Source organism: Phycodurus eques, chromosome 3 (genome assembly GCF_024500275.1).
Source record: "Phycodurus eques isolate BA_2022a chromosome 3, UOR_Pequ_1.1, whole genome shotgun sequence".
Taxonomy (NCBI): Eukaryota; Metazoa; Chordata; class Actinopteri; order Syngnathiformes; family Syngnathidae; genus Phycodurus; species Phycodurus eques.
This window is the reverse complement of record NC_084527.1, coordinates 24307500-24333087: the sequence shown is the minus strand read 5'-3', so window position 1 is coordinate 24333087 and position 25588 is coordinate 24307500. Positions and strand designations below refer to the sequence as shown.

At 38.9% G+C, this 25588-nt stretch overlaps 2 protein-coding genes across 2 annotated transcripts; one reads left to right on the top strand and one right to left on the bottom strand.

The window, feature by feature from the left end:
* Positions 1–1054: 1054 nt before the first annotated feature.
* On the bottom strand, positions 1055–7125 carry selenoe (selenoprotein e). The gene is made up of 4 exons (XM_061671137.1): positions 7018–7125; positions 5552–5628; positions 3466–3544; positions 1055–1198 (listed from the first exon to the last, which is right to left on the bottom strand). The coding sequence occupies exons 1-4, from the start codon at positions 7123–7125 to the stop codon at positions 1055–1057; spliced, it is 408 nt and encodes a 135-aa protein (XP_061527121.1).
* Positions 7126–11940: 4815 nt separating this feature from the next.
* Positions 11941–25469, top strand: LOC133399468 (magnetosome-associated protein MamJ-like). Its single transcript, XM_061671012.1, has 5 exons — positions 11941–12031; positions 22106–23227; positions 23309–23386; positions 23459–23549; positions 24833–25469. Exons 1-4 carry the CDS (start codon positions 11987–11989, stop codon positions 23519–23521), a joined length of 1308 nt encoding a protein of 435 aa, XP_061526996.1. The 5' UTR covers positions 11941–11986; the 3' UTR covers positions 23522–23549; positions 24833–25469.
* Positions 25470–25588: the final 119 nt, after the last annotated feature.

The following is a 25588-nucleotide window of genomic DNA, read 5'->3' as shown; positions in this document are numbered from 1 at the left end:
AGAATTTTTTTAATAAACTTTTAAAATGCACCCTATTCTCATAATGTAATTTTCTTCTTTAAAAAAAAACATTTTTTTCGCAATAAAAAATAATTCTTCTTGTGATGCCACTTTTATCATACAAATACAACTGGCAAGAAAGAATACTATATTTATGTTTTAGTATTTAGCAATTTTCAATGAAAAAAATATTCATTTAAGATTAAGTCTCTTTTCCTTTGAAAAATAAGACTTTGTTCCTATCATATTCTTTTTTTCCCCAAAATATGCAACTTCTGTGATCTCTTACTTTTTAAAAAGAAAATAGATTTAAAAATATAGTATTTTTAGATAAGAAAAATACAGACTATTCTATTCATTTAAAAAAAGATGTTTTCACCCAAAATATTTTTGCTAAATAAAACCTAATTTTTTTCCAAATCAAATTGTTTTTAAAAAATTACATTAATTAATCTATGTCTTTAAAAACTAAGACTGATATATATTTTTTTAATATGTGACTTTATCAACTATCAAGTTGTTTTTATGCTTCTTTTTTTGCTCAAGAAAATGAAACTGGTAGTCATTTAATATCAATCCATTTTGGAGCAATTGGTAAATAACTAATTGGCTTTGGAACGCCCCTTTTCATCTTCAAATGTTATCACCTTCTGCACTTTGCATTTTTTTTTCCTCAAAATGATGACATCTTTTACCCGAAAATACTTTGATTTATGTCACCATAATACATACATCGGTCTTCATTCAAATTAAATGAATTATATGCAATTCCATTAAATGTCTTGTGTGTTCATGTATCGATCAAAAAACCTTTTGGGCTTCCTCTTGGCTCCTGGATTGATGTGTGATTATAAATCAGGAGTGTTCTTGCTTTTATGTATTTTATTGAGGCAGACACGTTTTGAATGGACGTACGACTGCCACACACTGCGTCCGGCCCAGCGAGCCGTCAGAATGGAGCCGGGATTTTGTTTTTCTGGAACACCTTGAGGCTCCGTTCGTCATCAATGGCGTGCGCGGGATGCAGTGGCGGCGTTGGGAACGTCGGGGGGCGTCACAGCTCGTCCCTGGGGCTGCGCAGGGGTAAGTTCCGGAACTCCTCAGGCACCTCTTCGCCCTTCTGGGAACGCTTGTAGAACCCCAGGGAGTCCAACAGGGCTCCCATCTCCGCCGCCTTCATGTCCTTCACCCTAACCGTCTGCCACACAAACACCAATAACGTGAATGTTTACATGCAAATGAAAACAGCAAACAAGAGATTTTGTTGGGATTTTCCGTTAAAAATTTGCAAAAGCAAAAGAGAAAACGTTTTTTGGGGAAAAAAGTTTGATATTTTCAAGATTTTTTTTAACATTTTTGAGAGAAAAAAATAGTACATTTTGTGAAAATAGAAAAAAAAAAGTTGTTTTTTTTTTGGGGGGGGGGTTGTATTATTATCAATAATTTTCTGGTTCAAGATGTGCAGACAAATTTATTTTCTAAAAATGTTTTTTTTTTTCTTTCTGGTTCAAGAATTTTTTAAATATATTTTTGGGGGGAAAAAATGGGGTCACATTTTCTAAACATTATTATTATTTTTTTGACAAAAGTTGTGTATTGGGCGGCACGGTGGGCGACAGGTTCAATCCCCGGCCCCGCCTGTGTGGAGTTTGCCTGTGTGGTTTTTCTCCGGGTACTTCGGTTTCCTCCCACATCCCAAAAACATGCAGGCTAGGTTAATTAAGACTCTAAGACTCTAAAGACTCTAAAATTGCTCGTAGGTGTGAATGTGAGTGCGAATGGTTGTTTGATTGTATGTGCCCTGCGATTGGCTGGCGAGCAGTTTGGGTGGTACTCTCGCCCAAAGATAGCTGGGATCGGCTCCAGCACGCCCGCGACCCGTGTGAGGATAAGCGGTCCGGAAAATGAATGAATTAATGAGTTTTATAGTTAATTTTATTTTCAAAATGTTTATATTTTGGAGGGGAAAAAGTCATTTTTCAGGAAAAATATTCTTGATTTTCCAAAATATTACTCTTTATTCTTTAAATTACAACTTCTTTCTAGAATAATTATTTTTGGGAGGAAAAAAGATCTATATTCACGTCAAAGTCAAATATTTCTGAAAAATGTAGAAACCACATATATTGTGGTAAATAAATTATACATTCTCAAGAAAAAAAGTAGTGTATATTTCAGGAAAAAAATGTCCCACAAAAATACAACTTTATTTTAAAAAAATGCAACTTTTTGTCACACCATTATTATTTCTTTTTTTGAATTATGTTTATAATATTGAAATTACAACTTTTTTTCGGGTAATATCTTGACTAGAGGTGGCACGGTGGACGACTGGTTAGAGCGTCAGCCTCACAGTTCTGAGGACCCGGGTTCAATCCCCGGTCCCGCCTGTGTGGAGTTTGCATGTTCTCCCCGTGCCTGCGTGGGTTTTCTCCGGGCACTCCGGTTTCCTCCCACATCCCAAAAACATGCATTCATTGGAGACTCTAAATTGCCCGTAGGTGTCCATGTGAGTGCGAATGGTTGTTTGTTTGTATGTGCCCTGCGATTGGCTGGCAACCAGTTCAGGGTGGACCCCGCCTCCTGCCCGATGACAGCTGGGATAGGCTCCAGCACGCACGCGACCCTAGTGAGGAGAAGCGGCTCAGAAAATGAATGGATGGATGGATCTTGACTAGAAAACAGACAACATTTATTATATGTTAGCTACACAAACCCAGTATATATTCGATTTTGTTGTTTCCCCAAAACATTTAAAAGGTGGAAAGAGTGGCTGCTTTTATGAAAAAGAGTCACTTTTTGGAGAAAAACAGTTCTATATTTAAAAAAAGTGTATCAATGAGAAAAATAGCCAGTTTTTGTAAAACATTTGTAAATTTTCAAGATCTTTCTCTCACAATATTATGATTATTTTTTTAAATGACTTTTCATCTCCAGAAAAATTGTTTTTAAAGATTTAAAGACAACAAATACACAAAACTTTATTCTCTGAAGATTAATTTTTTTTAAAAAAAGATACTTTTCAAACATTTTCAATTTCGGAAAATGAAATATTTTCTCTCACAATATTCTGACATGTTTTTTCTCAAAGAGTTTTATTTTCTATCTCCAAAAAGACAACTTTCTTTGTGAGATATTACTATATGTTTTAAAATATTTTTTTTCTGAAGAAGAAAGGAACTTTTTTGTCCAAAAAAAATGCATCTTATTTTGGGGATTATTCCCAGTATTAGTTTTTTGAAAAAAACATTAATGCTGTTATAATCTCTTTAATTATTCTATGTTATTGTAAAATATTAAATATTTGTTATATTATAAAATTCAGACTTTATCTACAAAAAAAAAAAAAAAATCAATTTTAATTGTCATAGTATTAGGATTTCTTGAACAGCAACCAGTGGCTGCTAACAACACGCGTGCTTGTGGCAAATCTTAAATTCCCAAAAGGTGTCAAAGGTCAGTCACCTTTACGACCTCATCCTTGTCGTTATAAAAAACGAGTCGGGGATCCTCCTCCTCCGAGGAATCGTACTCCAGGTTATGACTGTGCGAGGAAACCATGGGTCAAGGACGTCAAACACCAAAAGTATGTAAACATTCACAAACAGCGAAAAACATTTCGTTTTGGACACAAAATGTTTTTGGAAACAGCCAAGATTTGTCGCCAACCAAGCTAACTTGCGTCTTTTTGTAAACACTGAACAAAATTCAATTACCCACCAAGGTAGCATAGATTATTTTGAAAATATAACAGATTGTGTTGTCAACAAAGCTAACGTAATGTGTTTTGTGAACATCTTTGATAATAACATGTTTTCGTAGACGCTGAAGACAATGCAGCCCTCAACAAAGCTAACCTGCATGTTTTGTATTTATCAAAGACAATTTGGAGAATTTGTAAACATCTGGGTGGGAAAAATTGTCCTTGAATAAGTTAACTTGCCTGTTTTTGTAAACATCAAACAATTTGACGTCTTTCAGCAAGCTAAAGTAGTTTTTTTTTTGTAAACATTGAAGTTTTAGTGGTCAATGAAGATAACATACTGTACTTTTTTTGGAAACAATCTAAACTCTTTGACAAAGCTAACATAAGCGTTTTCGTAAAAATCAAAGACAATTTGATCTCTTTCACCAAACAAGCTAAATAAACATTTTTGAAAACAATTATGCTAGAGATAACATACCGTATTTTAACGACCATAAGCTGCACTTAAAAGTCTGAAATTTTCTCCAAAATGGACGTGGCGCCTTAAAATGCGGCGCGCCTTATGTGTGCACCGAGTTCCAAAATCTATAAATGTTGTTGTGTGATGAGCACTCCGCTTGACTGACTGGGAGCATTTTCTGCCGACACGCTGCTTATATAGAGGAAAAGCTGACGTGGCTATGGACAGCAATGCGGACGTTAAAGGGGGGAGGGTGCGCGTGAAAGAGGACGCAAAAGGCACGCCGCCAGTAGGTATATAGCGCCGTTATGTGCATTGTGCAAAACAACATCGGTTTGGCTAAGGACCCCCGAAAATGGCACCTACGAAGAGACACACTTATGAAGCACAGTTTAAACTGCAAGGTATCAGTTAGGTGGAGGATCAGGGGAATCGAGGAGCCGCGAGAGAATTCGAGATCGACGAATCCATGGTTCGCAAGTGGAGGAAGGAGGAAAACGCCGGCATCCTTGCTGAACACCCCCCGGCAGCGAGACTGACTCCGACAATGACGAGAGGGAACCCGGCGTGTTTGATGGAGAACTTGCCCAGCTGTTCATTTCGGATACAGAAGATGAGGACTTTGATGGATTTGTGGATGAGGATTGATCCAAAAAAATAACGTGAGTACATTGTTAAATACTTCAATAAAGTACAACCGAACTCAGTTTTGCTCCCGCTGCCTTTGTCAAAACATACGCTAGCATGCCTGCTAGCGTATATTTTACCATGTCTGCGCCCAATAATACGGTGCACGCCTGATGTATGTGTTAAATACAGAAACAGACCCCGTAACTGAGGCTGCGCCTTTCAATATGGTCGTGAAAATTCGGTACTTGTTTTTGTAAACAAACCATGTTTTAAGTCTTGGACAAACCTAACATACGTGTTTGTAAACATCAAACACAATTGAGTTTTTCACCATGCTAACGTATATTTTTGAAAACATTGAAGTTTTATGCGTCGATGAAAATAACATACTTGTTTTTGTAATCAAACAAAATTTTAAGTCTTCAACAAAGTTACCGTGTATTCGTAAAAATCAAGGACAATTTGTAGTCTTTCACCAAGCTAACGCACATATGTAGTAAGCACTGATGATTTAGTCATCAATGAAGATAACGAAAATTGAAGTTTAAAATTTGAATTGTTGGACAAAAATAACGTCCATGTTGTAAACACCAAAGACAATGCCGTCTCCAAATTTAGATTCTGATTACAGAATACCTTATTAGTCCCAGAAAGACAATTCAGTTTTAAAATCAACCGGTCCAGCAAAGTAACATGTTACTGTTGTCATGTCGCAATAAGACGTTTGCGTGTCGAGGAGGCGACGAAAAGGATACTACAATGCCCAGCGCTCCAACAGAAAGTGATGCAGCTCAGGCATTTTCTTGATGCCTCATCCAACCACGCTGGGAGCCTAAAAATGAACAAAAACAAAACAAGAAATGGTCACCATTTCAGCCAAGCTTGAGGATTTTGGGGGGGAATCGCAGAATCTTACGCTAATTTGTTTTTTTCTCTACCCGATCCCCATCTTATTTGCATTTTAAATGTGTATTTATTTTTTTTCATGCCAGTTATAAGAGGACTTTAGGTCTGCCTCAGTCCATATTCCCCCATTAAATAATTTAATAGAGCCATTTTAAACTACAAAATTAAAAATATATATACAAAATAGAAGATTACATAAAAATGAGCATGAATTCGTATTTTATTCTTTAAATAATTTCACATATTTTACACTTAATTAAGTGATTATAACTAAAAATATAAAAATAAACTACTTGACATATTACTGTATCTTATATTAATTTCTCAAATTAACAGATTTTTTTTAACTTAGTAAAACAAATGTGAAATATACACTTTTTATTATTATATCATTGCTTAAAAATAACAAAAATGAGTATGAATTTTTTTATTGTTAAAATAATGTTACAAAATTTACATGTATTAATTTTTTAGATCCTTTTCATTAATTCATTTGATCAAATCAGGAATTATGTCATTACAATTAAATCAATTATTTATTAAAATAAACTACTTGATGTATTTCACATATTTTTCATCGTTAATGTATTTTGTATTCATTTATCTTATTAAATAATTCTTTGCCTTATTGTAAATAAAACATGCTAATCCATCATATCACGAGTATGAATATGTGTAGTATATAAACGAATATACACATATATATACATGTATCATAGAGATATCATACGTAGGTATTTGTAAGTATAATATACATACTTATACTACTCATATGATATATATTTTCAAAATAATTGGATCATTAACCATAATATAATTTAAAAAAAAAAAAAAATGACTACGAAATATTTTATTATCAAAATAAAAAATATTCATTTTTTTTACTTATTTGTATTCATCTATCTCATTAAATAATTGGTTCATAGATTTATTGTAAACAAAAAATGTAAAAATTAAAAAATACACAATTTTACATCTGTAGTGCATGTTGTTATTAGGACTTTCTGCTTGTCCCTTCTGGGTTATGGTTTACAATGGGTAGCTATCATTTTATTAATTAAAAATACAAAAACATTCTTAATTTATTATTAAAATTAAAATCATGACCTCATTAAATAACTTGATTTATTGTAAATTCTAAATTCTATTCAAAATTGCAAAAATATCAGTCAAAATGAAAAAGAGAATATATTATCATTTTATTAATCAAATAAACCATTTTAAATTCACAATTTCCCTCTGTATTATTTTTTTTGTTATCTCTTGTATGTTTGCACAGTCCCGATTTGGATGCAAAAAGATGCGAAACACTCACCAGAAGTTTCCCCCTCGCGATGGCGATGTGGCCGTCCGGAGTGATGTCGTTGTGGCTTCCTGCCACCGCAATGGCGGCGAGGGTGAGCGCCAAGAAAGCTGACCACATCGTGACGTCTCTGAGCCTTCCCGAGTCGGTCTGACCCACACCGGACACGTCCACCTGGACCTGTCCCACACGGACTAGCCCATGTCGCGCTCCCGAAGGGGAGGTTGGATTTCTTCTAATCAAGAAACTTTAAATCAAGACATTTTGAGCATCTCTAGAACATTCTAGTCAGTGAACGCACGCGTCTTCTTTAGTCGACTTGATTTCGTTAGCCTCAATTCGCTTCAATTGTTATTGTTTTAGAAGTCATCCGTCAAGGCCGAGTTGGTGAGATCTTCCGCATTTGACGACGTCACAGGTGACATCTGGGTTGTTATCTGCTTCTCCCACGTTGGCAAATGCAGTCTTTAAAGATCTTAAAAGTACATTTCTTTTGTAAACATCAATGCCAATTTAGTCTTACTACAACATAACGCCATCCTGCAATTTCTTTATATTTGAATTTTGATTAGTACCATCTATGTTTTGGACAAAGAAAAATTCCTACTAATGAATGTACCTTTCACTGACAATGGCAATAAAACCGATTCAGGTTCAGATTTAAAAAATCTCAAAAGTCTTTAACAAACCTAAAGATCAGTGACAATTTAGTCTCCAAATATATTTTCCTATCCATCAAAGACAATGTACTTTTTAAAAAAACAAACTAAAGTTTGTGTTTTCGTACACATCGATGCCGATTTAGTCTTCAAAGAATTTTTCATAGGCTTTTATTTTCTAAATATCAAAGACAATTGAGAATCATCAAATAACATGTTTTCGTAAACACCAAGGAGATTGCAGTCGTCAATGAATCTACAGTGGATGTTTTACGAACAAAGAAATTGTAATCATTTGGGTTTTTTGTAAACAAAGATAATTCAGTCTTCAGTGACCCTAATGCATTACAAACACTATGAACAATTTGTAGTCTTAGTTTGACAAGAGCTAAAATGCAGGTTTTCATTATCATCCAAGTTAGTCTTAGACAAACCTACAGCACGTTTTTGTAAACATAACAAATTTAGTCTTCAAATATCCTTAAGTACCGTACAAGTTTTCGGAAATGTCAAATACAATTTACTCATTGACAAACCTAATAAATATTTTCAGAAAAAAACTAAATTGTCATTAGTGCAATTTAGTCTCCTAAATAGCTACAGTACTGGTTTTCGTAAATATAATCTTGTCTTCGACAAACCCAGCATGGTTTTGTAAACAAAAAAATGGAGACTTCAAAGATCCTGAAGTATGAGTTTTCCTAAACGTCAGACGATTTAGTCTTTGAAGAATTTACAGTTCTTGTTTTCGTTAAAATGAAAGGACATTTTGTCTTCAGTGACCCTAATGTATATTTTTGAAAAAGTCAGACCAGTCTTCGACCAAGTTACCGTTCAGGTTTTTGCAAACATCTTCCAGAAACCTACAGCACCTTTCCCGCAAAAAAAAAAACAAACAAAAAAAAACCTTCTAGTATTTGGGATGTAATATTGTCTCTATGGTGCCTCAGTAAACGTGAAATATGAATTAAAATTGTCCACACATTTCTGCGTTCCAGACGTTTTTCTGCCGAGAAGCCTGAAATCAGGTCATTCGAATTTCTCGAGCTTATCTACGTCACGAGCGAAGATCTCTGCCTTCCATTTCCGCTCCCGAGCCAGCACTGTCAACATAACAAACCCAAAATACGGGACCATTAAATGTCAAAGACTTTTTGCTGATCTACAAACCTAACATACATTTGACAATATAGTTTTTGATTTTGATGAAAGATTCTAAAGTACAGCTCATGAATGTGTACAAACTTAAAGTACTGTACGTGTTTTACGATACGTGTATTCGCTTGAGCAACATTCTTCAGTGACACCACCAACCACACAATGATAACTTTTAAAGCATCCATCCATTCATTTTCTGAGCCGCTTATCCTCACAAGGGTCGCGGGACCCATTCACACCTACGGGCAATTTAGAGTCTCCAATCAACCTACCATGCATGTTTTTGGGATGTGGAAGGAAACCGGACTGCCCGGAGAAAACACACCCAGGCACGGGGATAACATGCAAACTCCACACAGGCAGGGCCGGGATTTGAACCCGGGTCCCCAGAACTGTGAGGCAGATGTGCTAACCAGCCGTCCACCGTACCAGCCTGCAATATAACAAAGAGTGAAAAATTTAAGGTCAGTGGTCCAAGGTCCTCTTTTCCGATGAAAGTAAAGTGTGCCTTTCATTCGGGAATCGAGGTCCAAGGGTTTGGAGGAAGACTGGTAAAGAACAGAAGCCAAACTGCTTGAGGTCCAGTGTGAAATATCCACAGTCAGTCATGATGATGATGTTGGTAAACTCTGCTTTCTTAAATCCAAGGTCACCGCAACAGTCTATCAGAATGTTTTAGAGGACTTCATGATTCCTTCTTCTGAGCATCTGTATGGAGATGCAGATTTCATCTTTCAGTAGGACCTGGGCCCTGCCCATACTGCCAGAAGCACCAAAATTTGGTTTGATGCCCATGCCATCACAGTGCTTGACTGGCCAGCCAACTCGCCGGATCTAAACAAATTGAGAATCTACGGGGTATCATCAAGAGGAAAATGAGGGGCACCAGACCCAAAAACAAAGAAGAAATCTGGGCTTCCATAACTGCCAGGCAATGCCACAGGCTGATCACATCAATGCTACAGCGCATCGATGCAGTGATTAAGGCAAAGGGATTCCCAACCAAGTATTGAAGATGAACATATCATTTTGAAAGTACCATATTTTGATAGATTTCATTAATTTATCGTCCTAGTGAGAAACCAGATGTCCGTGTCTCAGCTTTGTCCTTCGGACTGGCTGGTAATTCATTTAGCATCCGTCTGCGAAGTTAAATCTCCCGTGCTTCGCCTTTGATACGTACACCGGGCTTTCTTTAGATGTCTTGTGTACGCAGACTGGCTCAGCGGGGCAGCCGAGGCGGGCACGCGGAACAGCACGAGACTGGGGGTTGCTGGTTGTCATCTTTAATGGTGTGTCCGTTACATATATATACATACACACACACATACATGGAGCGTTCTCGCATTAATCAGCTATCCAGCTAGAATGAATGATTTTGATATAACAACGTCAAGTCAGATTTGTTTGTTTTACTTACTGTAATGAAAATGCAAGGAGCAAACTCTTGTCGCTGTCATGCTATTGTTAAAGGTTAGATTTTTTTTCTCTCATTTTGCAGGTGACATCAAAGCCATCCGACGTAATCTGAGACTACTAGGAATTTCCTCTTTCTTGCCGCTGCCAAGCACGAAAGCTGTAAAAACGTAGTCCATTGTCGATTTCTTTTTTATTCCTTTGCGATCATGTGAAGAGGTGCTGCTCCATGTAACACAGCAATGTCTCACCATACTTCAATTTGAACGACAAAATAGGAAGTTAACAGGGAGGCAACCAAGCACGTCTTCACTTGTATTAAAAACAAAAACAAGAAACAAACAAACAAAAAAAACTTTTTCTTGTCGAGTAGAAAGCTGGTGAAGTGAAAAAGTGAGAAAGTGCTCACGTCGAGTGGAAGCAAAGAATACTCCGCGACACAGGCAGTCAGTTGGGCTAAATCAGGTTTATTGAACAAGCCTTTGTGTTTTAACAGCTGTTTTCACGGTCAGATTTGCTATGAGCCCAGCCCCGAAAATCTCAAGTCACTAGTTTATAAAGTCTCGCATCTGTGGGCGAACTCTTAAGTACCGCCCCTCAGCCTGATTGGTTCACTAAGGTTTGCATTGTACAGGTACCTTGTCTTACATATATTTGGTGTCACTTTTGTCCACCAGATGGCCTTCTTATCGTTGAATCAACCGAAACCCAAAGGAATGAATGATTCTGGATTTGACCCACCAAATGGCGATCGCAATCTTTGATGTTACACCAGACGCCCCCGTTTATGGCTCATCTCATAACTTACCCAGAGGACTTATTGCCCTGTAAACTGCAGGGGAGATCTATGAATAAGCATTTTGTCTCTTTAAAGTAGATGGTTGAAAGAGAAAGAGCTGAAGCAGCCACACGTCTGCAGCCATCCTGCTATACTCTGAAAGTGTCTCTCTTCAGGTGCTTATTAAAAATACACGACACTGGCAACTTCTTCCCTTTTAAAATCCTTTTCTCTCATGAACTCCTTCCACCTGGCGAAGGCTAGCCCAATTTGTTTATCCTCTTTTGCCGCTTAAGTTGCCCGTTTCTCTTTCCCGTTGATGATGTTACTGTCTCCATTGCATATCCGTGGTCCTGCATTATGCTGCTGCAGTAGAGCAGATTTGCCGGGGTATGGTAATAAACTGATTTTCTCCTCCGGTCTCTCAATCTCTGTGCTGAATCGCAGGGAACCGTGTAGTTATTCCGTGTTTGGCGCTGCTTGTCCCTTACGGCAACTGTAGTTTCAATGCCGCTCCCCCACTGGGTCACCACTCTTACGTGTAAATAAATCTACAATTCTTTGCTCATGAGAATGTATCAGATTATTAGCAGAGGTCATAACACACCAATGATAACACATAAACGCAGACATCGATTCTGCCCAGAAAAACAATCGAAAATGTTACGCATTGTCCCTTTAAGGTTGAGGAAAAATCAAGTTTGGTGAGCACCTGTTTTGTTTTGTGCGTCTGTCTCACCCACAATGACACACACACACACACACACACACACACACACACACACACACACACACACACACACACACACACACAATTTGACCCCTAAGTAAGAAGAAGAGAATGTGTGTGAGGAGGGGAGGGGGGGGTTTGGGGGGGGTATAAAAAGTCCACTCTCTGAGGTCTCTGTGCTTCTTTCTCTTCTTCATCGCTCATTTTCATTACCTTCATCTGCGATCCTTGTATGCCAACATGCCCAGCAAGAGGAAGAAGAACCAGCGTCGCATGAGGAGAGTGGTAAGTGAAGTGCACGCCACACAACAACAACAACCCAGATGAGTATTGCTTTAAAAAATGCAGCAAAAATATTTGTATTTACAGTCTTTTTTTAAAGGAAGCACATTTAAGGAAGTGGGTTACTGTTTCTGTCGGGGCTGAAAAAACCCAAGCAAAGATTTCATGCATGGTTGAAAATGCGTTATTTTTATTTTTTTAAGTGGTGGATTAAATTCTATGCATGACTTAAATAAATTGAGAAAAATATTTGTTTTCATGTGAATAACATACATTTTCAATGTTTTTTTTAAGGAGGCACTTCAAAGGAAGTAGACAATTGTTTCTATGTCGGACAAAAAAACGTAAATGCTTTGTGCAAAAACGATGGATTAAGCGGAGATTCCATATGTTGTTTGAAACAGAAAAAATATAGTCAAGTGTTTGTATTTGGAGCTAAAAAATAAAAGTGGCGGATTAAGTGTAGATTTTGTGCATGATTTAAATTGGGGGAAAATATTAGTATTCGTGAAACATCATAGGTTGACAATTTTTTAAGGAGGTTTTTTTTTTAGTTTTAGTGTTTCTGTGAGGGATAAAAAGGAAGTAGGCAATTGTTTCTATGTAGGGCAAAAAAAATAAATTTAGACGCTTTGCGCAAAAACGGTGGATTAAGCGGCGATTCCGTATATTGTTTGAATCGGAAAATTTTTTTTTAATTTGGAGCTAAAAAGAAAAAAAAACAAGTGGCAGATTAAGTGTAGATTTTGTGAATGATTTAATTTGGGAAACATAAGGTTAAAAACTTATTTTTTTCTCCTGCTTTTTAGAGCATTTCCACTTTAAAATTGTCTTTCTTTCACTGTATGCTATTTTTATTGTATTTTTACTTTTCTATTTGTAATGTTTATAAACTGTTTTTTAAATGCTTTTAATCATGTAAAGCACATTGTATGAAATGCGCTACATAAATAAATTTGCTTTGCATTAGTATTTGTGTAAACATATTATTTACAATCTTTTTTTAAAGGAGCACTACAAAGAAAGTATGCAAGTGTTCTATCGAAGGTAAAAAAAAAAAAAAAAGGTGGTGAAAAAATGAAGGATGCATGCTTTAAAAACGTGAACATTATCATAAATGTACTATCTTTATTTTTAGGAAGTATGCAAGGGTTTCTGTTTGGAGGTTAAAAAAAATGTGTCGTGTTAAACAGATTACGTGAATAGTTTAAATAAATCAGGAAAAACATTAGTATTCGAGTAAATTTTTTTTAAGAAGGCACTTTTAAGAAAGTATGCAAATGTTTATAATTAGGGCAAAAAAAACGTAGACAGTGCAAAGAAGTTGAGATTTCACACATGGCTTAAATATTAGTATTCATGTAAACATCAAACTTAATTTCCTTTTTTAAGGAGGCACTTTTACAGAAGTATGCAAGTGTTTCTATTCAGGCTATAAAAAAAAAACCTGTCAGATTAAGCAATTTAAATAAATCAGAACAAATATTAGCATTCGTATGAACATCATCTTAAATTGACCATCTTTTCTTCAGGAAGCACTTTTAAGGAAGTAGGCAAGTGTTTCTATTTTGAGTTTGAAGATAAGAAAAAGTGTCGGGTTAAGTGGAGCTTTTGCACGAGGTTTAAATAGCCTGACAGTCAGGACGATTGTTGGGGGAATGTTGTTGTTTTTTTTCTCCCCCTAACGCTGGAATGAATTCCTGCCATACGAGAGCTTCCACGCTGAGTCATGATGCTAAATCAGACACGAGCAATCGACCCGTGGCGATGAAGGCTGTGTGGCTGAGAAGGCAGGATTTAGTGGGAGGAGTTTAGGACGTGGAATGCCAGTAAATATTTTTTTGTAAACAATACAGACTATTTGGTGTCGTCCATAAAGCTAAGGTACATTTTTGTAAACAAAGACAGACAAACCTGACATACATTTTTATAAACTGAAGATAATTTCGTCTTCAATGGATCTAACAAACGTTTTTGTAAAGATCGTGACTAATATAGTCTCCGACGAAACTAACGGTTTGTAAAACAGACCATTTGCAGTCTTTTACAAAGCTAACGTATATTTTTGTAAACATTGTAAACAATTTGGATATCCTAAAGTACATTTTAAACAATTACAAGTACAATTTAAAGTCTCTGAGAAACCGATGATTTTTAAATCATGTTTTTTAAATCATTAAAGATAATTTAAAGTCGTCAGACTAAACTACCTTTTTGTAAACAATTTAGAGCCGTTGACAAATCTAACATTTTTTTTTTTTTTTTTTAAAACAGAATTTGGAGTCTGGAAAAAAGCTAATGAGAATTTTTAAAAGAGACAATTTAGTCTTTGACAAACCTATGTATTTTGTAAACAAAGACAATTTGGTCTAACATATGTTTTTGTAAACATGGTCTGACATATGTTTTTGTAAACATCAAACAATTTAGTCTTTGATTAACCTAATGTACATTTTTAAAAACAAAGACAATTTAGAGTGGTCAACAATACTAACTGCTTTGTGAACATTGTTTTTTTAAATAGACAATTTAAAGTTTCCAAAAAATTTAACATACATTTTTAAAACTTTAAGGACAACAGAGTTTTTAAACAACTTTTTGGTAAACACTAAATCGAGAGGCTTAAAAAAACAAAACAAACGTACCTCTTTTGTAAACACTACAGATAATTTTGGAGTCATCATGACGCGTTTTGGTAAACACCGTAAACAATTTAGCCTCCAATTAACTAATGCAATTTTATAACAAAGACAATTTAGAGTGATCCACAAAACTAACAAATGTGTTTTATGAACATCATAAACAATCAAGTCTTTGACAACGTTAACGTACGTTTTTGTAAACAAATAAAAATTCTGCGTCATCAACAAAGCTAGTGTACATATCGAAAACATCACACCGAATTTTGAGTCTTCAAAGCATTTTTGTAAGATGTTTTTATAAGCATTGGAAACAATTTAATCTTCAATCAACCTAACCTACTTTTTTTGAGAAAATATAAGACTGAGGTCTTTGAGGAAGTTAACAGTAAAATATTCATAAACCTAATCTTCAATTTAGAGTCTTTGATGGACCTTAACATTCATTTTAGTAGACAAAGACAATTTAAACACTTCAGAAAAGCTAATGTACGCGTCTTCCATTCAGACATTTCCCTAAACAACGACGATTTAGTCTCAGACAAACCCAACCTGTTTTCATAAACATCGTAATTGATTTGATCTATTCAACAAGGGGGCCGGAGCAACTATACTTGAGTTTGTGCTTCCCAAAGGTATTGGGACGGGTGTCCCAATACCTTTGATCACGTTTGCCTTCGCCTGTGGCGCACGCGACCAAATATGGTGGTGTGTCGAAAAGGAATGTCTTGAATAGACGCCTGCACAACGTCGTCCTCTTCTTCTAGTACGACTATTGTTGGGGTCATATGCTAGCTAAAAAAAGTCATCTGAAGTCAGTCGACATTATCAGCCATCGCCACGCCATGTTTGGATATTTGGAAGATGAGGGGAGGGAGGAGGAGGGGGTTGTTTTTGATGGCTGCCGCTAACGAAAAATTTTCCAAACATAAGAATCTACAAACGTAACAAACAAACAACTATTTGCACTCATATTTTTTTGTAAACAAAGACAATTTAGTCTTCGGCAAAGCTAACATGTTTTTGTAAGCATTGTAGACAATTAAGTCTTCAACAAAGCTTGTGGTCAGTAAATGTATACCATTTAGTTTTTAACAAGCCTAACAAAAATATTTTCCACACAAAGACAATTTAGAGACTTTGACAAAGCTAATTTGCATGTTTTGTAAACATCTAATAATTTAGTCTTTTCGAAAAAGCTAATGAACCTGTTTTTGTAAATGTAAACGATTTAGTCTTAAAGCTAATCAATGTGGTTTCGAAAACAGTATAATATGATGAATAACAGGCACAAGTTGTTGATGTTACAATATCATCAACAATTTAGTCTTAAACACAGCTAACAAGTGTTTTTGTAAACAAACTTTTAGGGCTTACAGAAAACTAATGTTCATCTTTTTGTCAACATCAGAATCAATTTTGGGTCTGATCAAACGTCTGAAACATTATAACCCAATTAGAGTCCTTGATAAATTGAATGTATGTTTTTACTGTCTAAACAAAGACAGTTTTGAGTTGTATTTCATAACCTATTTTGAGTCTTCGTGCCACATTTGTACATTTTGGTGAACGGGGGTGTGAGCTAGGGTTTTGTTTTGACGGCCACCACTGCCGCCGTGGCTCACAAAAGCATTTTCCCACCAGTGATTGTGTTGTGATTACCACGCGGCGGTGAAGTGATGAGGCTTGCTAGCTCTTGTCTCTGGGGCTTCTGCTGACGGCCACACATTTACGCTCATCGCACCTGTCAGGACGCTTCAGGTTCTCACCGGTCGCTTTGCTCCACTTATGTAACCAGTAGGCTTTGTTGACATTTTTGTCGGGCCCATGATGGATAATGGATTAATTACCAGCTCTAGGTCTGTAGGGGGTTCTGAGGACCGGGGTTCAATCCCCGGCCCCGCCTGTGTGGAGTTTGCATGTTCTCCCCGTGCCTGGGTGGGTTTTCTCCGGGCACTCCGGTTTCCTCCCACATCCCAAAAACATGCGTGGTAGGTTGATTGAAGACTCTGAATTGCCCGTAGGTGTGACTGTGAGTGCGAATGGTTGTTTGTTTGTATGTGCCCTGCGATTGGCTGGCAACCAGTTCAGGGTGTACCCCGCCTCCTGCTCGATGACAGCTGGGATAGGCTCCAGCACGCCCGCGACCCGAGTGAGGAGAAGCGGCTCAGAAAATGGATGGATGGATGGACAAAGATAACATACGTCTTTCTGTAAACATCGGAAACTAAAATTTCAGACAAACCCAACATACAACTTCAACTCCGTAAAAGTTTTTGTTAACATCATAAAAAATTTAGTGTTCGACACAGCTAACATACACTTTTTGTTATCATTAAAGACTCAGTCGACCACAAAGGTAACTTATATTTTTGTTAACATCGAAGACAGTATTTAACAAAGCTGTGTGTTTTTTTCAAAATCATAAATTATTGACAGTCTCCAACAAACCTAACATATGTTTTTGCAAGGAATTTGGGGATTTCATCATCTACGGTCCAGCATATCGACAAAAAATTCAGAGAATCTGAAGAAATCGCTGCACGTAAGCACTGAGAAGCAAGAAATGACAGAAAGCAGAAAAGTCAATGCCAAGCAACATTCCGCACGTTACAACAGCGTGGCTTCATAGTGAAAGAGTGAGTACTTGACAGGTCTTCCAAAAGTCCAGACCTGTCTCGAATTGAAGATGTGTGATCTATTACGAAGTGCAAAATACGACTACAGACTTTTGAGCAACTGAAGTCCAAGCAAGAACGGGAAAGAATTCCACCTACAAAGCAACAATTCGTATCCTCAGTTTCCAAACGCTTATTGAGTGTTGTGAAAAGTAAAGGTGATGTAACACAGCGGTCCCAGCATTTTGGAATGTGTTTCAGGCATCAAATTCAAATTGGGTGAATATTTGCAATAAATAAATAAAGTTCATCACTATGAACTTTGAAATAGCTCCTCTTTGTAGTGTATTCTATTGAACATTGGTTGAAAAGGATGAGCAAATCATTGTATTCTGTTTTTATTTACATTTTACAGGTCTCAACTTTATTGGAATTGGGATTTGTAGATCTGGCATTTGTCCAACTTTTTTTTACACAGAGCCCAGTGAAGGCAGTAAAGCCCACCACAAATTGTAGCATCAGAGTCGAAACACATAAGATGCAGCAGTTTTTAACTTTAACACAGGACCTAGAAATTTATAGAAAGTTATTTTTCTGCTTTTGCACAGAGATTCTGCAAAACCGCTGCAACAGAGATGAAACAGAAGAGCTGTGTGAAAAAAATCACATGTGGTAATATCCTGCCTTTGCTGGGCTGTGTATAAAAGACAAAAGCTGCATCTGATGCAACACTTTAGCTTAATCTCCGTGTTAAAGTGTACACTGGCATGGCAATATTCTGCCCCTTCTCTGGGTTTAGTGTGAAAGGCACAGGCTGATAAACACCATCTACTTTGGCGGTAATTTTGTGGGATCTGTGTGAAAACGTAAAAGCGCACACAGGTATAGCAGTACCCTTCCTTTGGTGGATGCCATGTGAAAATGCACACACTTGGCAATATCCTGCCTTCGCTGGGTTCAAAGGCTGAATCCTATGTAATAGCTCCAATATGACACTTTGGTTTGATCTGTGTGTGAAAGCACACATTTACTGTAATATCTTTCCTTGGCTGTGTTCTATGTAAAATGCACAGGCTCGTGAACACTATGTACATTGGCGGCAACCGTGCAGGATTTCTGAGCGAAAGCATGACAGCACACAGAGTTGTGGCAATATTCTCCCTTTGCTGGGTTCTGTCTGAAAGGCACAGACTGAGGAACACTACTTTTAATGCAGTTTTGTGAGACCTGTGCATGAAGGCAGCACAGAAGTCCACACAGCTGCACCAATATCCTGCCTTTGCTGGGGTCTGTGTGAAAGACAAAGGCTGCATCTTATGTTACAGCTCCGATGTGACACTTTTGCTTGAGCTTTGTGTGAAAGCGCACAGACTACATCTGTTTAAATGCTTACAGTCGCCTTAATATACTGCCTTTGCTGGGTTGTGTGTGAAAATGCTCACATGTGGCAATATCCTGTCTTTGCTGGGTACAGTGTAAAAGGCAGAGGCTGATAACCACTGTGTACTTCGGCTGCAATTTTGCAGGAGCTCGGTGTGAAAGCTTTTGAACGCTCACAAACCTTTGCTGGTTTCTGTGTGAAACGCAAAGGCTGCATCTTGTTCCGATGCAACACTTTTGCTTGATCTCTGTGTGAAAGCGCACAGTCGTGCTAATAGCTTGCTTTTCCTGGGTTCTGCGCAAATATGCGGCCTTTCACTGGGTTATGTGTGAAAGGTACAGGACGATAAACCTCGGTTCTACTTAAAATTGCTATGGCATTATCAGGTATCAGTACCTGGCAGGGGTCATTCTTGGGTCAGAGGTTTAGGGCTGCTGGGATTACTTTTAGGGGTGATTCAGGACCCACCCCCCCCCCCCCCCCCCCCAAAAAAAAAAAAATAAATTGACTATAAATGCAGGAGAAAATCATTTTTGAGGAAATTGAGATAGAGGGTCGCTGTGTTTCGGTTGCTAAATTATTGTTACAACCAAGTACTACGATTTTACTCTTTTCTAGGTTGTTGAAAAACAAGTCTAAAAAAATATTTTTTAGGGGTGTTGGGATTAATTTTAGGTGTGGTTCAGCACCCCCCAAAGTGGGCGCGAAATGCCTATTGTACTTGGTATCAGTGAGTATTTGCAAGTACTCAAAAGTACTCGTGGTCGGTCTGAAAAAAACAAAAAGTGGTTTGGTATCTGCGAGTACTCAAATGTAGTTGTACTTGATCTTGAGTACAACTACATTTGCCCACACCCACTCTGGACACGCAGGTGAGCGGGGAACCCTGTGTCTGTGTATGTCTATCTGCGTGTTTTCAGCTTAGTCAGAACATTCTGTACTGGAACCCCTGAACACCCCTTCCCCCCCCCCTCCACCTTCTGCATCACACATCACTTCCCCCCCCACACACCCTCCCCGTTGCTTGTTCTTCCATCTTCCATTAGTCTGTTATCACTGCTTGTTTTCCCAAGAGCGTATGTCGTGGAGTTGGGGGGGGGGGGGGGGGCCTCCTTGACCATTTGTACGGGGTCAGCCCTGTCTAAAAGAACTACTTTACTGTATGTGTGCTTTGCATGGATGAAGTACTTTTTGCATACAAACACACACATACACAAAAAGAATGGACTCACATACACACTCATGCATGTACAGAAACAGGTACACACAAACGACACTATCACCCACACACGATATACACTGGTATGAACACACATTTTTTCACATATTATAATAATATGGTCAGTCACCATCTGGGTATGTTATTTTTACAAATTATTTACCAACATCAAGTGTTGAAAACGGCTGTCTCTGTTTGACAACGCAATGTTTGCTTTTTTTTGGTGGGGATTTCCTGAAAAGTGAAGGTTTTGGAGATGCAAGATTTGCAAGATGCAAGGGCAGCAATATGCAAACAGAAGCATTACGCACAAGCACATACACAATGACAAGTATGGACTCGCACTCACACACCCACATGCCTGTACACAAAGAGACACGCACAAAATACCAATTCTCCAACCCAGCACACATACACACTCACATTTCCATCGTACATACACATACTTCTTTTCCTTTCGGCTTGTCCCATTAGGGGTTGCCTCAGCACGTCATCCTTTTCCATCTAAGCCTAACTCCTGCATCCTCCTCTCGAGCACCAACTGCCCTCATGTCTTCCCTCACTACATCTATCAAACTTCTCTTTGGTCTTCCTCTAGCTCTCTTACCTGGGAGCTCCATGCTCATCATCCTTCTACCAATATACTCACTCTCTCTCCTCTGGACATGTCTAAACCATTGAAGTCAGCTCTCTCTAACTTTGTCTCCAAAACATTTAACCTTGGCCGTTGCTCTGATGAGGTCAGTTCGTAATCCTATCCAACCTGATCACTCTTAGAGAGAACCTTAATATCTTCATTTCCTCCAGCTCTGCTTCCTGTTTCTCTTCAGTGCCACTGTCTCTCATCCGTACATCAAGGCTTGCCTCACCACTGTTTTATAAACTTTGCCCTTCATCCTAGCAGAGACTCTTCTGTCACATAAAACTCCTGACACCTTCTTTGACCCGTTCCAAACTGCTTGGACCCGTTTCTTCACTTCCTTACCACACTCATCATTGTTCTGGACTGCGGACCCCAAATAGTAAAAGTCCTCCACCTTCGCTATCTTTTCCCTGTAGCCTCACTCTTTCTCCTCTACCCCTCTCATTCATGCACATATATTCTGTCTTACTTCGGCTAATCTTCATTCCTCTGCTTTCCAGTGCATGCCTCCATCTTTCTAACTGTTCCTCCACCTGCTCCCTGCTTTCACTGCAGATCACAATGTCATCTGCGAACATCATGCTCCGAGGGGGATTCCAGTTTAACCTCATCTGTCAGCCCATGCATTACAACTACAAACAGGAAAGGGTTTAGGGCTGATCCCTGATACAGTCCCACCTCCACCATAAACCTGTCACACCTACAGCACACCTCACCACTGTTCTGCAGCCCTCATCCATGTCCTGTAGTATTGTAACATACTTCTCTGCCACTCCAGACTGATAGTTGTACTGTAGTTGTAGTAGAACTGGCCGTCAAGGCAGTAAAACAATTACTAGATCTCCTCCAGGTCTATAGCTACGGTGTGTATGGACTTTTTTCCTACTATACGTCCATGTTTGCGCCCGTTTGGCTTCCATTTGAGGACGAGAAGCTAAGCTAGCCTGAATTAACGACGGATGCCAGAAAAAATGAATAATTCAATGTCACACTTTCGGAGGCTTGGAATTATTCATGTGGCCTGACACACTTGGCGACGGCCATAGTTTTTTTTTTTCTTATGTAACACTTTCCTTCCTTCATACTAGTTTATTTTACTTCCTGGGTAACAACCTTTCTTCTTTAGTTTACTGTACTTCCTATGAAACAACCTTCCATATTTGTAGCCGGTAACCATAGGATTACTTTACTTCACGGTTACAAACTTACTTCTTTGGTCTACCTTCTTCCTGGGTAACACCATCCATCCTTGTAGCCGGTGGGACCTTACTTTCTGGGTAGTTACCTTTCTTGCTTGGTACAGGACTACCTTACTTTGTGGGGAACAAGCTTCCTTCTTGGGTCTCTGTCTACCTTACTTCTCAGGTTATGAATAGATTTTTTGTACTCGTCTACTTTACTTCCCTGGTAACAATCCTTCTTTTGTACCGATCTAACCGATACACGTGACCACAGTGGGGGAGGGGGGTCTGTGGGGTATTTTTTGCGGGGTGGCTCAGGCAGAGGTTGGGTTCCCGCTTGGACCAAGATGGCAGAATTTTGAACTGGATAACTCACATTTGTTCTCTTCTCTATAGGTCAAGCCGGAAGTCTTGGAACCGGAACCAGTGGCAAAAGCAAGTGAGGGCGTCTCCACAACTACACCTGAACCAGAACTAACTGCCAAACAGGAGGACACCCGATCAGAGGAGCGACTGACTGCGCCAGAACAAAAAGCAGAACCTGAATCCATGCAGGAGGTGGTCTGCAATGCACCAGAACGAGAAATTAAAATGGTGGAAATAAAGTCAGTAGAGCAGGTTGTTGCTTGTGTACCACAACTGGTCAGTTGTACCTTCGTCCCAGAAACAGTAATTGAAGCTGAACCGGCCGATAAGGTAGAACCAGAATTGGTAGAGCAGGTCGTTGCCAGGGTGCCACAACTAGTCAGGTGTACCTTCTACCCAGAAACAGAGACTGAAGCAAAACAGGCTGTTAAGGTGGAACCAGAATCGGAAGGGCAGGTTGTCGCCAGTGTGCCAGAACTGGTCAGTTGTATCTTCGACCCAGAAACGGTTACTGCAGCAAAACCGGCAGTTAAGGTGGAAACAGAACCGATGGAGGAGGTTGTCGCCAGTGTGCCAGAAGTGGTCAGTTCTACGTTCAACCCGGAACCCGAAAAAAGGGCGATCCAAAAGGTGACAGAAGAGGTCGTCTGTTACACCCTTGACCCAGAACCAGTAGTTGAGGAAGAAGTGGCTGTCAATGTGGAATCACAGTCGGTAGAGCAAGTACCAGAATTGGTCTGTTGCACCTTTGACATAGAACCAGTAGAACAGGGTGTTGCAAGTTTACCAGAACAAGTGGAACACAAGAAGACCCCTGAAGCAGAACCCAAGGAGATCCCTGAAGCAGAACATAAAGAGATCCCTGAAGCAGTACCCAATGAGATCCCTGAAGCAGAACCAGTAGCTGGCATAGAACTGAAACTCCAAAAGGTGGCAGAACAAGTTGTCGTCTGCTCCCTTGGCCCAGAACCTGTGGCTGAAGCAGTCAAGCCAGTTCAGGAGGTTGTCCTGGTGCCGGAACCGGAGGTTGTCGTCAACATACCTAAACCTGAAGCAGTGGCTGAGGCACAACCTGTTGCTGTTAAGGTAGAAACAGAATCAGTCAAGCAGCTTGTTGAACCCCCCACTGAAGTTACTGCAGAAATCCAAGAGGTGCATACCACACTTTGAGTCCTGTCTATGACGATAATGCTAATTTATTTTATTTATTCATTTAGTTTTTGGGTGTTACAGGACACCGCCTCTGCCAGTCTGAAATGTCCTTCGGAGGAGAGCAGCATATCATGTCAGATGCAGCTGGGATCATCAATGGTGAAGACCGCGCAAGCCATGCTTTAAAAACATGTTTTTGTTGCATGTAAACTGAAGACTTTGTGTGTTCAGCAAATACCGCTGGAGGCAGCGCTGAATTGTCACCTCATTCCAGAGGTCTCCATCGAGGGATAGACCTCCAAGATACTCCTTTTTTGTATTGGTAAGTTAAGAACTTCACCTTTGTTCTTTGATACAAGTCATGCTTCATTTCTAGGCAACAAACTTACTCTTTTGGTGCCGGTCTACTGTATTTCCTGTCTTAACAACCCGTCATTCTTTAGTACCGGTTGACTTTACTTCCTGGGCAACAACTTTCTTTTTTTGCTACCAGTCTATCTTACTTCCTGGGTAACAATCCTCATTCTTCAGTATCGTTTACCCTATTTCCCGGGTAGCAATCTTCCTTCTTTGGTGCCAATGTATCTTTACTCCTGGGTAACAACCTTTGTTCTTTAGTGCTGTTCTACCTTACTTCCAAGGTAACAACCTTGCTTCCTTGATACCACTCTATTGCCCGGGTAACAACCTTCATTACTTCCTGAGTAACAACCCTCAATTTTTTGGACTGTTTATCCTACTTCCTAGGTAAAAACCTCTTTTTAGTGCAAGTCTACCTTACTTCTAGGGTAACAATCTTTTTTACTTCTTGGGCGAGATCCTTCCTTATGGCACTGTCTGCCTTACTTCCCAGGTAACCTTTTTTACTCACTGGGTGAATTTCATAAATTGGTACTGGTCTGCCTTACTTTTTGGATAACAGCCTTCCTTCTTTGGCACCAGTCAACCTGACATCTCAGGTAACCACCTTCATTATTTAGTAATAATCTGCCTTACTTCCTGGTTAACAACCTTCTTTGCTTTCTGGGTGACAACTGTCATTCTTTGGTACAGGTCTACTTACTTCCCAGCTAAACACCCTCATTCTTTGGTACTAGTCTGCCTTACTTCCCAGGTGACAACCAGGGCTTGAATATAAATATCAGCGTTAGCGGGTAACACCGCCACTCCCACTAGCCACTTTGGAGGGATGTATTTCAAATGGGAAAACGTTTGGTTCATCTTTAGTGCTGCTCTACCGTACTTACTGGGCGGCAACCTTCATTTTTTGGTACTGGGCTGCCTTACGTCCATCCAAAGTTTTTTGGCACCAGTCTACCTTACTTCCAGGGTAACCATCATTCTTTGGTATACTAATTTCTTTTTTCTTTTCCTTTCTTTTTCAAATCTTTCTTTTGATATTCGTCTGCCTGACTTCCCAGGTAACAACCATCCGTTTTTAGTACCTGTCTACCTTCCTGGCTCACAACCTCCTTTCCTTGGTACCTCTCTACTTTTCTTCCCGGATAAAAACCTTGCATCTATTCTACTTACTCCACTTCCTGGGTAAAGTTGGGTGACACCAATGTTTTGAAATGACCTCTCTCCCCTTTTGTCTTGTTTCAGATACCACCCGGTCATTTGGTAGACTGGAGGACTTACTGCGAATGAACCAGATGACTTTTCTTGATTAGGTTTTTTTTTTTTTTTTTTTTTTTTCCCCAATTCAGGACATATAATAGGAAATTGACGGGACAGCTACACTTTTAAGTGCCTTGGTTCCTGTCCAGATTCAGTCATCCCCGTTTCTATATGCCCCTCGAAAAAGCCAGAGGCCAAGGCCCGGCCAGCCAAAAGTATCCAAGTGGAAACACATTGCGGATCCTGCACGCCATGCACTGTAAATCATTCACAGTGGAAGACAAACATGTCACTGTGGTCTGTTGTCGAAAGAAAATGAGGGACATTCAAGCCTGGTTTCCACTGAGCAGTACAGTAAGGTGTACTTATATTTTTGGGTGTTACACTGTGAGAAAGTGTTCAAAAACACCCAAGGCAATCGACATCCTCCAATTAAGACACAAGCCTGGTCAGGATTTACCAATGTGGATGTGTACCAAACTGATCCAGACCACTTGGTAGAAAACAAAGCTTTAGCGTACTAGGATCAGTTTGACACTAAAACATCCCATTGTATTGTTTTCCCCCTGCTTTTATAATTCATTTTGTATCATGTGATGTGTTACGGTTATATTCTTGAGGACTGGAGCACTACATATTTGGTTTTGTGTTTGAACCTTTGAAATAAAGCTGTAAAAACTTGCGGAGATGCTTGTTTTTTCCCCTCTGACCCACATGCAGCATGTTCACTTGTGGATGGAG

Coding starts and splice junctions, on each gene's coding strand:
- LOC133399468 (XM_061671012.1), top strand. CDS start 11,987: ATGCCCAGCAAGAGGAAGAAGAACCAGCGTCGCATGAGGAGAGTG. Junction 23,228..23,308: donor TTACTGCAGAAATCCAAGAG/GTGCATACCACA, acceptor TGGGTGTTACAG/GACACCGCCTCTGCCAGTCT. Junction 23,387..23,458: donor TGCAGCTGGGATCATCAATG/GTGAAGACCGCG, acceptor TTGTGTGTTCAG/CAAATACCGCTGGAGGCAGC.